Here is an 18,671-nt window from a genome sequence, read left to right on the forward strand (position 1 = left end):
AGTATAGGTCATCATCAGTATTATATGCCTGCACAACCCTTCTAAATAGAGCACCCAGAATTCCCATTGGTCAAGAAACCGCCAGCCCTTGCAATCATTCCTTGCTATTGGTCAGCAGGACAATCACATCGGCTGGGAAGCATCATCCACATCAATACCAGCGCCTCCGCTAGAAACAAAGCGAGTACATGTGTTATAAGCTACAGCTTTTACTTGTATATTTATGTTTTAAGGAGATAAAATATATATTTTTACACTTGGCATACTGCTAATTATTTTACAACAGCTATTAACAGCATTTCCGGAGTTTCGGGGTGAAATGATTTACAGGATAACTTTTGAAGTTGAATATATAACAGTATGAAGTTAGCCCCTAAGCTCCCGATACTGTCAGCTACAGGTAGCCATCATGTTATCTCCTACATGTTTTATTCTCTATCCAGAAGATTAACAACTCCTTATGAGAAAAATGGTACTCCGATTGATTGAAAGATGAATCAGCACAGAATTTTAATCATTTTCAATATTTAAATACTAAAAACAAAATAGTTTTCAAAGATGTATATTCTAATAAAACGTTTCATTAAAAGGATTTTGCAGTATAAGAAATACAGGACTGCTTTTCTCCAGAATTGAAACCAAACCTGTCAATGGGTTATACCTGGAATTGCAGCTCAGCTTAAGGTAAGCCGTATAAATCAGACCGAGATCAGAACGCAGTGTACGGACGGGCTGGCGGCTCTCCTGACCAGAAAGTGACAGCTCCATAGAAATACATAAGCTCGGGAGAGCTGCCAGCCAGTCTGTGCACTGCCTTCCGGTCACGATCCGATTTATATTGTCGTCTGACTGCGCCCTAAATGTGACTGTCGGATATACCGTTTATACAGCGTGGACAGGTGTGGTTCTAGTATTGGAAGAAATCAACAATATGTGTCTAATCTTGGACAATTTTGAATATTAGAATTACTATTATTAATAATGTATCACTTATTGACTTTTTGCTGATTTATGACATTGGATAAATAACTATTTACACTAAGGAATGTGAATAAATCATGAATACAGATTATATATGCCCAATTTAGGTTACTCTAAGGGAATATAAAATGAGGTTCGAAAAGTGAATTCATGAGTTTTGGTCCCATTTTTCTCAAAGATTCAGAATCAATTCACCATGAATTGCAATACTTCAATTGTCCTGAAAAGACAGACATAACACTCTGAATTCTCCTAGGATTGTATGCAATCATTTACAAGCTCTTTAAAACAAACGAAGGCTTAGTAATGAAGTCAAAGTGACCTCGGACAGTATGTGGCTAGAGGTAAAAGGATGGTGACTGTTTTCACTTTGATACTGTAACATACTATCTGTACAGATTCTTCAGTGTTTATGGCTAAGCGGTACATTCTGACATCCGCTCACCATCCAGATTTGCTACAAAATGACTGCTGCATTCCTTGTCTGTGCTTTTTTACAGCCTAGGATAATCCTTCCTGATTAACTTTTTAATGCCAAGTATTGTGATAGCAGCAAGTTATTATAAAGAAGCTCAGCAGTCCATGCCCGAGGATATGTGAGCGTTCTATGGCCGGTGCAATCTTCTGTAATGGGTAAAATGACAGCGACCTGCTTTGTTGATTTGTGCAAATCAAATCGCAAATTGTCAAAGTTCACCGGGTTCAGCTAATTCCTAATGATTTAACACAAATTCGATTCTGACAAAATCAATTCGGTCATCTCTAATAATTATATACTTAAAGGGAATGTGTTATCGGAAAATGACCTATTTACTTAAATCAAGTTTTTCATTTTAACATATTTTTTCGACAATATATGATATGTTTTTATTTTATTTTCCATATCATTATATTAAAAAAGTTTAGAAGTCTAAAAGCAATTTTCACTCTGGTCACAAGGACGAATACTAGACTCATACTTCCTGTTTCTTTCAGCAGCTAAGTAGACACAGGCAGGATCAGATTGCATCTGACTCGTTGACTTATACAGGAGAGATTTCTTCACATGCTTTGATCTGAGCAAAGGTCATGATGAAGGGAGGGGGAGAAGGTGAGCTGTGCCATCATCTTTTGTCAATGGTGGATTCTGTGTTCTCTACTGTATATGGAGGTGTTACATTTCATTGTAATGCAGTCTGTGATGATAATGAGACTGTAGAAAAGTATTCTTTACTGAACAGGAAATATGTGTCTAGTAATAAACTTGGTATAAAAATTGTAAGATTTCAGATTTTTTTGCTATATAATTATGAAAAAAATTACATTTTAATCTATTTAATCACTAGGCCATTATTTTATTATACAACATGTGTCATCTATTTTCAAAGCAAGCAATACATCTATGATTGTTGGGGAACTGACCTATGAGACAACCACTAAGAATAAGGGTCCAAAATTCCTGTATGAATAGAGACGCAGTGCACATATGTGACCATCACGCCAGTCACTTTTATGCATCTTCGAGAAGTGCATAGAACTATAGGATCTGAGGTGCACAAAAGTGACCGCTACCCCCATAATCAGAGACTTAATGGCCATGTATGCACACCACTGCTCCACTCATACCGTGGGCACAGAACCCTCGTTCTCGTGGTCAGACTCCAACTGTCGGATGGCACCAATCATAAATAAATAGGTGACAAATATTGTTGGTTGGATAATTCCTTCAACTTTGTACAAATTTCAAAAGGTGTCCAAAATTTATGTAAAGACAATTAACATGTGCACAAAAATGTAATCTTACTTGCTATGACCGCTGGATCATTTTGACCTCCTTCTGGCTTCACCCATAGTTCTACAGTGAAAGTTTCTCGAGGTATTTGCTGCTTCGCTTCTGGATTTAACACCAACTGACTGTGTGCACCAGAGAAGTAGATGGAGCCTTCAACAGGACTGTTCTTTTGTAGTGAAAAGGGTACAGAGTAATTTGATAATATCCTTTGCATATTACTTAACTCTGTGTCTCTGGGATATCGTCTGTTTCTTTTCAGTGGAGAGAAATGTCCTGACACTGTTTTAGTACTTCTCCCGAGGGACCGTCTGCTGGACTTTTTGGAAAAGTGTCTATATTTTTTATTGTCGATCATGTTCCAATCATTGGTAGAGTCTGATGTGTCAGCGGTTGCATCTCTGCTCTTATCTCCGTTTTGCATTTTTACTCTACAGTCCTCGGATCCATCCTTTGAGAGGCACTCCACACTCCTGTCTAACGTTGTGAACCAATGCTCTCGTCTAGGGTATACTTCATGAGGATGGAGTTGGAGATTAACTAAGGTTCTTCTTTCTTGACCAAGCCTACAAGAATCTTTCATCGAGAGTAATCTCAACCTTTCAGCTCTCAAAACCAGTTCTTGCTTGTATTGAAGGATGGGGTCTTCTCTATTGGGTCTTCCCCAACAGGTCAAAAAGAAAAAGGTCCAAAGAGGTATCTTCGAGCATCGCATCTTGGTCCTCACCACCCAAATACCACTAATACAATGGAGGAACATACAATGACCACAGCAACTTCAATGAAAAGGAATATACATATATCTTTATTCAATGTCTGCCGGTTTTATTGGCTTATGGTTCAGCTACATCAATAAATGTATGACTGTCCTCCATGTTGCAGAATTTACTTTTGGTTCTTCTGATCTACTGGACCTTCATGTCTTGGCTCCATTGTACATTTGATTGGTGATTGTCCACTTTCAGGATACTTGCCCTCTTTCCTCTACATTTTCTAGCTCTTTCAGGCTCTTTCAGGCTGATCTAGTTTTTTATGCGTAATGCAGGAGCTATGGAATGAAGATTTTTGCCTGATGTAGATGTGATGTTACAACCCCCAGTGGATTCCTAACATATGTTCCCAGACCAGATGTTAAGCGGACACATGTGTAGCATATGTCTAACACATGCCCTCCACATCCATATTTCTCCACCGTTCAAACTTCACATGCAGATCTCTTGCAAAATTTCCCTTCTCCTACTTCTCATATGTTTTACTAAAATTTATATTTCTCCCCTTCCGTGGGTGTGTGTGTGTCAAAAAGCGGAACGATTAACATAGGTCCAACAGAATTAAAGGGACCGTAAATTGAGAGGCAGCTGGAGCAACGCAAGCAGCAATGACCAAGTTCACAGTGATGATAAAGATAAGGAATATTTCTATGCTAGATAATAAATACTCCAAGGAAATATAAAATCCTTACCTAATATAGTGATATAAAATAAAATGAACAAAGTAAACACCGCCAGTATGTAACAAATTACGCATAGCCAATAGCATTAAGCACTGAGTCAACTAATGAACCGAACTAAGATGGTGGCTAACTTAATAAATGAGATATAGTGGAGTGAAGATACATTATGCGTAGGGATCTTGTATATGAATTTATAAATGTTATTGCCCAGTACTCTAAAGCAGACAAAGGTGGAGGATTCTAGAAGCAATGCTTCAGTAGTGTTGACCATGGGGTGGGTGGTCTTGCAGAATGTTGTGTTGTTTCAGATTTTTTAAGACTTCAATATCCTCTTCAAATCGGTGATTCTCGAATCCCTAAAGGAAATGAAAGGAGAAAATCTAGTAAGAAGCTTGAATGAATGCATAAGAAAGTGTGATGGAAATAAAGTATCATTCTCACCATATATTGGGGATAGCAATCCTAAAATTCAATATTGACCCATTAAAAGGGCCTCGCCACATGACTTTGGATAAGAAGTCAAGACTTTGGATAAGAAGTCAAGAGAGAAACTCCATTTGAAGACACATGTTATTGAGTGTTTGCCCCTCATCAGTGTAAAGCGGGAGGACTGGTTTAGCTGGATGAGAGGTTCTAATAGGCAATGTAAAGGGCAAAGTTTCTCATTGTGGAGAGCTCCAAGTCTGCATAAGAAGACACATGCCAACTGGGCACCCTCCACAAAGAGAAACTTTACCTCTTTGACCTACTGTCAGAGCCTCTCACCCGGCCAATCCAGTACTTTTGCTTTGCCCTGATGAGGTTCATACACCCGAAAGTGTCTGTAAATGGAGCTTCTTATGTGGCTTCTTATCCTAAGTCATGTGGCAAGGCTCATTAAAGGGTCGAAATTGAAATTTAGGATTACTACCTGTAATAGGTGTCGATAAAGTTTTAGTCCTGTTTCATACTTTCCAATTGAAGAGACTATTTCCATATTAAAATTCCCAGGAATCATTGCATTCTCTACAAGTCACCTAACGTTGACTGCTACCATCTGTAACATCAACGTGGTGACGCCTGGTGATCTATATCATGACTAGCTGTGGCATACCTTATGGCACAAATCTTACCCCTGTCTAGATGAGCTTGATTTATTAACAAGCTTGCACCTATTGAATTAGGCGCCTCTGACTCCATCACGCCCCTCATCAGGTCTGATGTATAAAATGCCAGTCTAGATGAATCGAGGCCACTGAATATTGGATAAAGGGGTCTTTTGGCTTTCCATCACGTGGACCGTCATTTTTAGTGATGAACGAGTGTGTTCAGCACTGCTGGATACTTGATCGAGAGCTGGGTGCTCGATCGAGTATGGAGCAGTGCCGAGTATCGCATGGTCCTCGTTTTCTGGAGTCTTCAGACTTACAGACTAGTGAGGCATGGAGAGGTAGGGAGACTCTCTCTGGGCCTCAACAGTCCGGGAGTCAGGAGCCTCCTGAAAAGCTGCTCGAGTTCCCCATTCACTTTAATTCTGCTCACTACTCGAGTTGAATACATTCGAGTGTCCGAAGTGCTCGATTTAAGTAGCATAACATTTAGTCCATCAACTGGGTCATGGTTGATCATCATATCCCCTAAAACAGTGACCAAGAGCCCTAAATTGTCATCATCTTAATGAAGTTATGCTCATCTGATGGCCAACGTAATGAGAATCCAAAATTACGTTCTCAGCCCGAAGAATGACTCCATAGTGTTGGCCACTAGATAAATCCCTTCTGTGTAACTTGCTGTCCACTCTCCGTTGTTAAAGGGAATCTGTCACAAGGCTTCTGCTTTTTAATCTGAGGGCAGGATAAAATAGAAACAGAGACCCTGATTACCGATATGTGTCACTTACATTTTGATAACATTATTTTTTTATCTGCAAGTCTTCTCAATGATGACCACTGCTTAACTCTTCCTCCACCATTTATTGACAGCTGCTGCCTACGCTGTGCATAGGCAAAAAGCTGCCATCAGGAATGACAGGAGCTCATGAATTTCGAGGACTGCATAAGCAGGAACTTATCAGGCTCCGTTCACATGACCGCATTTTCGATCCAAGTGCTAAAAAAAAGTGACAGCACTCGAACCAATGTTATTCAGTGTACCTGCTCAAATTACCATTTTTTTACCCACGGAACAGATCTCCGTGTGACAAATATCGCAGCTTGCAGTAGTCTGTTCTATACTTTGGATGAGACTTGCCCAATGAGTGCGGGAAAAAAAAAAATCGGATCCCTTGTGAATTAACCTTAAAGCAGCTGATTTTTGCGGACACATTTTTACTTGGTAACCTGTCTTTGGTCTTGTAAATTTTAATAACCGCCGATGTATAAAAATGGATGCCATGCAGACTGCAAACAGATTACAATACAGATGAAAAATCGTCCGTTTTTTCTGGATGAACTCGTGTGTACTTAGCCTCACTGAACAAGCAAGTACAGTTGCAACACATTAAGCAGTCTTTGATCAAAACTACAGCAAGAAGCCAAGTAAATATTAGGCTGCTGGAATCAGAATCTCTGCCCCTCAATCATACTGCTTTCGGATCGGGCAGCACAAACCTGGTGACAGATTTGCTTTATCTGTTTGTCGTTGTCCAACTGCTCCTGCTCTCCTGTCTGACAAACTGTATATGAGTCTAACAAAGAGGCAGGCGTTAATTTCGGGGGCAAGCAATTGGATAAGGTCAGGAGTAGTACGTGCTTGGAATTGAGGCATGGAGCAGCACAAACCTGGTGACAGATTTGCTTTATCTTTCTGTCGTTGTCCAGCTCCTGCTCTCCTGTCTGACAAAATGTATATGGGCATAACAAAGAGGCAGGCTTTAATTTGAGGGGGCAGGCAATTGTACAATGTCTGGAGTACAACATGCTTTGAATTGAGACATGAAGCGGCACAAACCTGGTGACAGATTTGCTTTATTGTCCCTCTGCTCCTGCTCTCCTGTCTGACAAACTACATATAGGCCTAACCAAGAGGCCAGCTTTAATTTCAGGGACAGGCAACTGGACAATGTCAGGAGTACAACATGCTTTGAATTGAGGCATGGAGCAGCACAAAAATGGTGATAGAGTCGCTTTATCTGTCTTTTGCTGTCCCGCTCCTGCTCTCCTGTCCGACAAACTACATATAGGCCTAACCAAGAGGCCAGCTTTAATTTCAGGGACAGGCAACTGGACAATGTCAGGAGTAGTACATGATTGGAATTGAATCAAGGGAAGTTCCTGCACCTATAGTGCTTGCAAAATGCTGATGGAGAGAAACTGCCTACTCCAAAAGTGTGGATGGCAAGTTACAGAACATGAGAATAGGGGCATTTCCTGGACATATTAAATGAGTACCAAAAGTAGTTTTACTTTTTTTTATGGGAGGTGAGGGCAGTTAGACCATGCTTTTCATGTTTTTCTGCGTGAAATGGCAGATACGCTTTTAAGATATGGTCAAGTAATAAAAAAAATGGTGTGTTTTTTTTTTCCTAAAAAAATATTGCGTCACTCCTGTCGGCAGGTTTTGTGTGATATTTTAGCTCATCAATTTCAATAAAGTTGAGCTGCAAAATCAGACTCAACCCGCATAGAGGTGAGGGTTTGGAAGAAAGCTCCCATGCTGTTCTGAGCATTTCTACAGTAATGTTAGACACGTGTAAGAATAATTTAGTTTCTAAATCAATCAGTTAAAAAAAAGGCTCCATCTGTAAAGCAAACGATGTGGTGAATGTGGTTACATAAATATACAACGGCCTCTTAGTTCTTCTGCCTGCGGTGTTTGCCAAAGTGTTACATTAGGTAATAGCCGGTAAGTGACATTGTTGGAGAGAGAAGCAGTGCAGATAATGAAATCACTGGTAAAGAAGCAAAGTAAGAACATATGAAGCCGAGGAAACCTTTCTATTCAGCCACATAGGGAACATGGTAAACGTTAGGAACCATATCCAGTAATGGCATGCATCCAATATGGTGCCCGTAGACTGCTATGCACCCAGTTTTATGTGGATGCATATGGAGGTTGGCAATGCACATCATATACCGGACGTATCCACCCCAGAACCGCAGCTTCCAGAGGATTAGATAGTATCTGAGGTGACATATAGCTCTGTGCACACCAACAAAATAATTCTGAGACATGTCTACCTGGAATGACTATCCTTGGTAAAGACGTGCAATGAATGAGGGGTCACAGTCCCATCTTCATCGATGGCTATGATTGAATAGTACTTGTAAAAAAACAAGCAACTTTGCAATCTACTCCTTGGAATGGATTGGAATGGAAAGTAATGGGAGTATACTGGGGACTGCAGAAGAGGACAAGGACGGGGGATTCTGGTGACCAGTAAGCCGAGCAGCAGTATTCAATGTCAGGCAGCAGCTGCAAAAGCAAACAAGATTTTAGGGTGTATAAAAACAGATAAAATCCCGTGACCCCAACATATTGTTACCCCTCTATAGATCACTTGTGAGGTCACATCTAGAATATGGGATCGAGTTTTGGGCTCCACGTTTTAAAAAGGATATTCAGAAGTTAGAGCCAGTTCAAAGGCGGCAACTAGATTATTACAAGGGATGGAGGCCGCTCATAGGATGAGAGGTTGGAAAGGTTGGGCTTGTTTAGCTTCGAAATAAAGACATCTCAGAGGAAATCTCATTTATATGTATAAATACATGTGTAGTCAGTACAAAGGACTGGCACGTGACTTATTCCATCCAAAGACCTTACTAAGTACCAGGGGTCATTCATTACGTTGGGAGGAAAGGCGACTTCAGCTTCTACATAGGAAAGGATTCTTTACAGTTAGAGCAGCCACACTGTGGGATGCCCGACCGCAAGAGGTAGTAATGGCAGATACTGTATCAGTCTAAGGATTTGGACATACTGGCCATGTTCCCCCTTGATGACATGTGTATTCTTGTACTGTGTATTATGACATGCGCTAGTGATTACAGTGTTCAGTGTTGTGTTCTGCCCCGCAATAGGGAAAGTTAGGGTTGATGTTTGGGACTAGCCCAGAGTGGATGGGGATAAGTGAAGAGACATTTTCTTGTCAGTAGAGGTTAGATAGGGCTCAGCCTTCAGTGAAAGCAGACCTAAGGTCTGACTAGTCAGCAGAGCCGCATGATGTTGGTGTCAATGACGTGAGTGGAGACCGAGGCAGGACACCAAGCAGTACGGCCCCGAATTTCTAACTCAGAGAGGTAACGGGGAAGGATGGAACAGTGAAACGTGAGATGAAGAGAGTGCTCTGGGTGGGAATGCCAAGGCGTCAGCAAACAGATAAGCTAAGTAACGGCCATTGTGGCGAATAGTTCCCCTAGTCGGAAAAAGACCCAGGACCGTGGGTTGAAGGCTGGACTCTCACTTACTGGACTGTAGTACTGTGCTGGGTTGCTGTGAAAGCAGAGCAATTTGGTGACAGAAGCAAGAAAGCCTGGAAGAGGTAGTGGGGTAGTATGTGAAGATGTTCCATGTTGTAAAGGAAAGGTTAGTGAAGTTATGCACCCACTATCTATTGTACATATTAAGTAAAAAACTGTTTACTGATGACTGCTGGTCTCGCTCCTTGAACATCTCAACATCTGGTCGAGACCAGCCAAAGTCACCGGCACCACGCGCCCCAGCAGACCATTCACCCCGCCAGGACACCCATCTTTATGTAGCGTCGCGGGGCGTGAAACACGAGTCCCTTATCCACAGCTACCGCCCCGCGCCATGTTACATTAGTATTTGTAAAAGGGTCAGATGTTTGTCTCTCAACAAACGGCATTATTTGTTATAGATAATCTAGCAATAGAGAAAACATTAGTGGAGAAAGGCTGAACTTGATGGACTGAAGTTTTTTCAATCTATGTAATTATAAAAGTTTGCCCCCTTCTCTTAATAAAGACAGTTTTTTCATATCATTGATGACCTAAGAATAGGTCATCAATGATAAGGTGGTGGACAGCCTCTCATGTGAATAGTTGCTGCAATATATTTTATCAGAGAAATGTGCTTCTTTCTTCACTTATGATCCACTTCTTTTTGTTTGTTATTATTATTTTTTATATACAGCATTTTTTATATATATTTATGTTTTTACATATAAAAGAACAGTGTAGGATGAATCACTCCTCCTCTTCCTCTTTTGTCTTCCCTCCCTCTTGCACACTGGGAAAGGGCTACATAAGAAGGGTCAAATTCATTTTCACCTTACACCTGAAGAAGGCTGCAAACAGCCGAAATGCGTGGTGTTTAGCTATTTTATATTTTTTATATTTATATTTTATATTTCATGCACCTTGATTTCTCTTGGTGGCAAAAACAGCACCATTCCCTGGTCCTACAAAATAGGTATTTAGATCACCTCAGAGATGTAATCACAGCTATACTGCTCAGTACTGCTGTATAATATCATCGGCGCTGTTGCTTTCTATTAAGTGCTTATTTCACCCCAGTGCTGGATTTACAGCTACACTGCTCAGTATTGAGTGTTATGATATAATATCATCCGTGCTGTTGCTTTCTAGTAAGTGCTTATTTCACCCCAGTGCTGGATTTACAGCTACAGTGCTCAGTATTGAGTGTTATGACCTCTATTCTGCAGCTAACTTTGTTGCTTCTCTAAATGTGTTACATAGAAACAGGAGAGCAGGGATCCCTCATGTCTATGTGTGCTGTGTATAGGAGACATCATAGCAGCCAGTCTACACCCACTTGCTCTGAAACAGCTCAAAATTAGACTTGGAGCCCCAAGAGTCACTAATTACATTACACACATTAGTCAATTGAGCAAAGTGAGGTTTTACAAAACATTTCAGTCATCTTTAACCTCCGACGCTCAGACTGCTATGAACTACAACTCCCAGTATGCATTCACAATAATACAGCATATAAAAATCAAGGCTATAGGTATGGCGCCAGTCTTTCCTGAAACACGACTTATAGCCCATTAACAATTACGGATACATATTAATTCTGATTTTCATATAAACAAATGATGCCAATATATTAATATATATTCTCATTTCCATTTTTCATTGCACGCATACTGTATTTTATGTTTTTTTTTTTTTTTAATAATCTGCAGCTTTCTATTGACCCTTACGGTATTGTTTTTAGCTTGCAAGAGTCAAATCGGGGGGATTTTTGAAGGGTTGTGCACCAAAATGTATTGCAAACAAGCCATATATTTTTGCACAGGTCAAACATAAATTATAAGACTTTTTGCCTGTTTTTTTTGCCATTCTTGGTATTTCTTTTTTAAATGTGGAAGGTGTTTACCGGACTGATCAAAGAGTACTAAATTTATTAAAAGATGTCAGCCTCGTAAAGAGAATATTTCACCAGTTTTTTCCCTCTAATCTGAGAGCAGCATGATGTAGAGACAGAGACTTTGATTACTGTGATTTGTCACTTAATAGGCTGCTTGCTGCAATTTTGTTGTAATCACTGTTTTATCAGCAGGACATTATCATTAGAGGCATAATAAACCTGCTGTCATGTCACATGCTTCGTATTCATTATCTCTCTAAAACCCCACCCATATCACTAATTGGCAGCTTTCTGCCTATGCATAGTGTGCACAAAGCTGTCAATCAGCGCTGTGGGCATGGTATACAGAGCTCAGCATTCAGAGAACTGGTATATCAGCACCAGATAAAACAGTGATTATATCAAAACTGAAGTAAGCAGGCTAGCTAGTGATACATTGCTGGAATCAGGGTCTCTGCCCCTACATCATAGTGAGAATCTGATGACAGATTCCCTTTAACAAGTTTGGTGCATTTTACTTTCCTCTTTTATTAAAATATATTCATATTTCAGTATTTAATGGCTCTGATCCCTAAAGATTGAGAGGCAGATATAGCAGAGAGCGGCTGAGCTTCACTGTTTCCATAACTCCTATTCATTTCTATGGGGGGTACAGAAAGAAGGTAGCTCAGCTGCTCACTCTGTAGTCTATCCTCTGATCAAGTTTCCCCAATCTCACCCATGAAGGGCTGAGAGGGTAATATTCCTTTCGGAACATTACATGAAAACATTTTCCGTGTTCCATGTGTATTTGTTCCTTTTTTTTGTATCATCAGCAAAATCACAAGAACAACAAAATGGAACGAATAGGGATGAAAATCGGACGAGGCATGAAGCAAAACAAAGTAAAAATGAATACAATATTGAAGTAAAATATAAAAATATACATAAATAAGTATATAAATCAAGGGTTAATGAGCTATAAGACTGCACTGTAAACCTAAAGAGAAGCCTGATTACGCTGCTGGTATGATGTAATAATTAGTGTTTTCTCACTCTGTAATCATAATTTGATAATAATTGGCGTCTATCATTCTACGGCAGAGGATATATTGCCGCTTGTTTTGTATTTCTCAGATTCTGTGTTTTCCTCTAACTTGTTCGTTACTGGTACTGTTACTTTGTTCTTTGCTTCACACTTTAGCGAGTGACTTCTCAGCTCCTCCATTCATGAATGTGTATCCTCCGCTCAACTTTCCAGAAGATCGCCTGCACATACCGTAGCATTGTTCTACACTTTCCACAAGTTGGTCTCCAACCTGGTCTCCAGCTGTTGCGTGATTACAACTTCCAACAGGTACCGACAGCCCGAGGCCACAGGTTAGAGACCACCCTTTACAGCGACCCGGCTGTCCGCTCATAAAAAGTGCCAAATAGCAGCGCGTGCTAAAGGCAAATACATCCTGTAGCATTGACTACGCCAAAGACACGTGCAATATGGATATGGCAGCAGCACATTGCTCCCACGGTTTTATATCGGCTGTGTGCTGAGTGAACATGCCAGATAAAGTGTTATATGAGCATGCTCGGGTGCTAACAGAATGTCATCAGCATGCTTGAGTAATATGCTCGAGTCCCCACGGCTGCATGTCTCGCTGCTGTTGGACAGCCAGAAGACATGCCCGGGTAGCCTAACTAACAGGCTTGTGTTGCGGCTGTCAAACAGCCTCGAGCCATGCAGCGGCGGGGACTCGAACATATTATTCGAAAATACTCGGTCAGCACACTAGCATGCTCAGATAACACAATCCCAGCACGTTCACTCATCACTAATAAATATTCAGGACTTAAAAACGCAACTGCGTTTTTTACATGCATTTTTTTCAAACTCCCTAAAGAGAAACAAAATGCATCGAAAAACGCAAAGTTCAACAGCTTCATTAATTGCACAGTGGGCTGAGTTTTCATGAAGTCACATCCACATTGGTTGCGCAGATATTCTGCACAAAATTTACGCTAAGTGGGAATATGGCCTTAAAAGAAAACACACCGTACTACTCACAGTAGTACAAGTCACAGGATACTACTCCATATATTGGCCTGTCTATTATCCACCTGTCTAGGTAACAATAGATCAGGACACAATGAACACTTTCAATACTCTACATGTCCTTTCTTTATGATTGAAGAAATCAACCCTTGTCCTCTACCATTTTTAGACACATTCATTTGGTAAACTGAAGCAAGACACCTTCCGCCATACTACATTTTGTTATGTCCTGTCCTTTTAGTTATCATATTTTACCTCCTGTGTCCTCCATTCCATTAATTTGGTCTACAAAGACATTTGTACTCAGTCCTAGTAAGTTCAGCACAATCAGAGCAGAGACGATCACAGAGGTCCTGCCTTACTATTAACTACTCCCCAGTCCTGGTAACTTCAGCACTTTCAGAGCAGAGACGATCACAGAGGTCCTGCCTTACTATTAACTACTCCCCAGTCCTAGTAAGTTCAGCACAATCAGAGCAGAGATGATCACAGAGGTCCTGCCTTACTAATTACTCCCCAGTCCTAGTAAGTTCAGCACAATCAGAGCAGAGATGATCACAGAGGTCCTGCCTTACTATTAACTACTCCCCAGTCCTAGTAAGTTCAGCACAATCAGAGCAGAGATGATCACAGAGGTCCTGCCTTACTATTAACTACTCCCCAGTCCTAGTAAGTTCAGCACAATCAGAGCAGAGATGATCACAGAGGTCCTGCCTTACTATTAACTATTCCTCAGTCCTGCTAGCATCAGCATATTCAGAGCAGACATGATCACAGAGGTCCTGCCTTACTATTAACTACTCCCCAGTCCTAGTAAGTTCAGCACAATCAGAGCAGAGACGATCACAGAGGTCCTGCCTTACTATTAACTATTCCTCAGTCCTGCTAGCGTCAGCATATTCAGAGCAGAGATGATCACAGAGGTCCTGCCTTACTATTAACTACTCCCCAGTCCTGGTAACTTCAGCACTTTCAGAGCAGAGATGATCACAGAGGTCCTGCCTTACTATTAACTACTCCCCAGTCCTAGTAAGTTCAGCACAATCAGAGCAGAGACGATCACAGAGGTCCTGCCTTACTATTAACTATTCCTCAGTCCTGCTAGCGTCAGCATATTCAGAGCAGAGATGATCACAGAGGTCCTGCCTTACTATTAACTACTCCCCAGTCCTGGTAACTTCAGCACTTTCAGAGCAGAGACGATCACAGAGGTCCTGCCTTACTAATTACTCCCCAGTCCTAGTAAGTTCAACACAATCAGAGCAGAGATGATCACAGAGGTCCTGCCTTACTATTAACTACTCCCCAGTCCTGGTAACTTCAGCACAATCAGATCAGAGACAATCACAGAGGTCCTGCCTTACTATTAACTACTCCCCAGTCCTAGTAAGTTCAGCACAATCAGAGCAGAGACGATCACAGAGGTCCTGCCTTACTATTAACTACTCCCCAGTCCTGGTAACTTCAGCACAATCAGATCAGAGACAATCACAGAGGTCCTGCCTTACTTTTCCTTACTCCACAGTCCTGGTAACTTCAGCACAATCAGAGCAGAGATGATCACAGAGGTCCTGCCTTACTATTAACTACTTCTCACATGAGTTATAATGTTGTCTCTTACGCCACACTTGTTTTTTTTCAGCTGATCCAAAAGTCACGAACAGCTAACATTTTAGAAAACCATAGTCCTCTTGCTATAAAACTATGTCATTAGTTAACAAAACTGATACGAAAACAAAGTCTACATCTGCAGTGACCTGTAGAGTTCTAACTGCAGCGACAATAATCTGCACAAGTTCTTTCTGTTTCCTCAAATCACAAATTTACCACATTTTAAAGACTTTGGAAAAAGTGCCCAAATATTACAGACTGTCCAGGAATTTACAGATGGTTGGCAACATCCATTGCACTGGATATTTATTTAAAGTGGCCATTAAATAGCAGAGCGAGTTACAAATGTCCACCTGTCCATCAGTCATCTAAGTAAAGTCTTAAAGACGTCTCAAGTAACTTTTACATGTTCAGCACAGCAGGTGTAAGCGGAGTGAAGGCACCTGTCCGTTCACCTCTCTTTTGTGGATATCAATTGAATTAAATAAAAGTTCATAACATGATATAACAGTCCCGTTAGTTGTCATCCAGTGCCCCCATTCATATGCCAGACTAAGTATGTAAGGTTTTAGAAGGTCCTGTCCTACAGGTCACTTATTCCAATGTGTCCTCTTTGTGCCAAATAGCTCAAATCCATTGTCCGAGCCAACACTGCGATACATCTCTCCATCCCTCTTCTTCATTACTTCCATCATTTATCACATACAATACCAACACATAACCAGTTTTACCCTGAGACTGTATGAAAAAAAAAATTGCATCCATATCTGTCTCGAAGAATATTTTCTACATACCCATCATCAAACGTTTCTTCCAGTTGACTGATAAACTCTCAACACCTTCCCAGTTTGCTGAACACCAGTGTTCTCGGTACAGACAGAATACAAATGAATAAACAATACTTGGTTCTCTTCATCTGGAAAATGACTCAACAGTCGGTGCATCTCATTTTCGTTGGGTTTGTATTAGTTACAGCATCATATTGCACGCAAGTTACAAGTCACCTACCTGGGACTCCTGCTAGGTAGTGTCTTGCTTTGGTCTCTTGCCTACTCTATGACCACCCTCTGTCCTTTTATCTCAGTTTTCCCCTTGTGTTCCCCTCCCGGCGCCCCTATTTCTGTTCTCCATCCTCCTATTCATAAACATGATCTCTTATTTTTATCCCCTTTTTTTTTATTTCAGGCTCCTCCCTACTCGTTATGAACCCCCCCCCCTCTTTCTGAAGCAGGTCCCTATTCAGGTGGACTTTTTACATCAGGATGAGCTAATCCTTTTCCTCTTGCCTTAAATCACTCAGCGTTTACTACGTCCACTCACGACTTGTTTTGATGATTTCAATTTTTTTTTTTTTTTTTTCCCCGAAATCCCAGAAAACACGTTTTGTTTTCACACCTGCCTGTCCTGAGAAGCCACGGTTTTACAGAGTACAAAAATAAAATCTCCATGCCCCTCTACAGACCCCCAGACTGAGCTCTGACTTACGTTTGCACATACTGTACTACTTTATTCATTCTGCTGGAGAGGAAAAAAAAAATGGGAAACAACAGACAGAAAGAGAGAGAGAGAGAGAGGAAGAAAAAAAAGATACTGGAAAAGACAGACACATGGAGGTGTTGCTAAAACAAACAGAGAGGAGAAGAAGAAAAAAAAGTGAAAAAGTGGATTTAAGAAGTAGCAATTATGTGATTGATGGTAATAAAAGAAAGGGTAGACACACACAGCGGTCACCTTGTGTCTGTAGAATAAAGATTAAGACCTGGCATTGTAGCCAGAGCCAATTTTAGAGAAATATTTGCCCATTCCACCCTGGCACAGAAGTGATTGATGAAAGTACTAAAGAAATAGTGCAAATTTGCCTCCAAGACCTCATACTCTAATCTGTCCCAAAAATAAAAAAAAGCATCAAGGTGACCATAAAGGTGGCAAGGGGCAACACTTGTTTCTTTTGTGTGCCAAACAGGGTAAGGATAGGGGCATAGAAGTAAAGTCAGGAGGGAGGTTAGGAATGAAGTGCAGAAAAGAAGAAGGTAGTGAGCAGTATTTAGGACCAAGATGCAGGGTCACCAGTTCACAGACACAGACAGTCAGCCGTGCGTGGGAGGACATCACCTCATTCATAAAAGCAGCAGCATGCTCTTACCTAGGCTTGCAAGTGCTTATATTACCTAGATTGGTACAGCGTCATCCGCCTGCGAAGCTTCTCCTGCTGTTGCTACTAATCCATTCATAACAAGTTTGATCATTTCCACATCAAGATCGCGGGCTGTTTAGTCTCTTGTCTCTTCCACTCTCTCTCTCTCTCCCTCTCTCTTTTACTCTCCACCCCTTTTCTCTCTTTCATTTCCCAAGCTCACCACTCTCCACTTCAAATTTTGGCAGCTTAAAGTGAACAACAAAAAAAAAAAAGGTTCAAACATTTCAGTGTTTTCTTCATCTCGCAATTCCTTTTTTTGACATCCCCTATTCTGCTCCTCAGCGCTTCTATCTTGTCCTCTCCCCTTCCTCCGTCAACCCTTTCCTCTCCTCACACTGCGCCATCGTTCTCTGCTTTATCACCATTAATGGGACGTTATTTATGGGAGCTATCAGAGCCGCGTTCATTTATAAAATATTAGTTTATGGTTGACGTAGTGCACTATCAGAATTTTTTTTTTTTTTGCCTTCCGCAGGCTTAGATTTTGCTCAGTTATCAATTCCTAATATATGAATATTCACAATGAATTAGGGTGAAAGCGGGAATGAACAACTATCTGGTTCTGTTTAGATTATCAGGACGCTATTGCGTCGACACGCTCAACTAATATTTGCTTAAGTTGTGCGTTGATGGGAGGATTTCCAGGTATTCACCGGTGATGCAGGGCAAAATGTTGCGGTCATGTTAGCCTATGACCGCTTGTTATTGTTACACACCTGTCTCGGGGATCTGCTCCCTTCCTCTGGGATCACTGCCCTCTGTTGTGCTCCTCATCAGGTTCTGCATGTTGCCCGATGTGGATCAAAGACATCATCTCCTTAGATCTATTTGAGGATTGACACACGCCTGGGACTTGGGATTGAGTTTCAAGACCTCTATGTTTGGAGTGTTCCACCTTTTGAGCATACTGTGCTGGGTTCCACTTCTCCTGTCCTGCCGTTCCTTAAAATTTTTGAGTGTGCCAAGTCCTCATTGCCCATATGCCTTCCAGCTTTCTGCATCTATGCCTCCGGTCCGTGTGCCCACCCAAACCTGGGCTTAGAGGATCCTCCTCAACCGCTGAGCCTGACAGTTATCTAATGTCATACATTTGAGACACTTATGGTTGCTTCATACCTTTAATGAAGTGACTGATGTAATAGCTGTCAATTCATAGTGAGAATGCTATAAAAAAAACTATACTATACTATAGAAAACGTATCAGTAAAACAAAATACAAAGAAACTGAGCATCCATAACAATAGACCCAAGTATTCCCAGTAGAACACTGCCAGACAATCATACTGCCTCTGCCCAATCCTTACCTTTCCATAGAGAATCTTGGTGCTATCTCTTTCACAGGTACGTGACATATGCTGTA

The 18,671-nt window shown here is 41.1% G+C and overlaps 1 protein-coding gene across 1 annotated transcript in view; it reads right to left on the reverse strand.

The window, feature by feature from the left end:
- PAPPA2 (pappalysin 2) overlaps window positions 1-17,427 on the reverse strand; it is a 242,117-nt gene extending 224,690 nt beyond the window's left edge. Inside the window, exons 1-2 of the mRNA XM_069737803.1 lie at window positions 17,283-17,427; window positions 2,765-4,558 (exon numbers count right to left, since the gene is read on the reverse strand). Coding sequence (XP_069593904.1) covers window positions 2,765-3,509 — 745 coding nt within the window. The 5' untranslated portion in view covers window positions 3,510-4,558; window positions 17,283-17,427. The remainder of the gene's footprint in view (window positions 1-2,764; window positions 4,559-17,282) is intronic.
- Window positions 17,428-18,671: the final 1,244 nt, after the last annotated feature.

The sequence above is a fragment of the Ranitomeya imitator genome, chromosome 8 (assembly GCF_032444005.1).
Source record: "Ranitomeya imitator isolate aRanImi1 chromosome 8, aRanImi1.pri, whole genome shotgun sequence".
In the NCBI taxonomy this organism is placed as follows: Eukaryota; Metazoa; Chordata; class Amphibia; order Anura; family Dendrobatidae; genus Ranitomeya; species Ranitomeya imitator.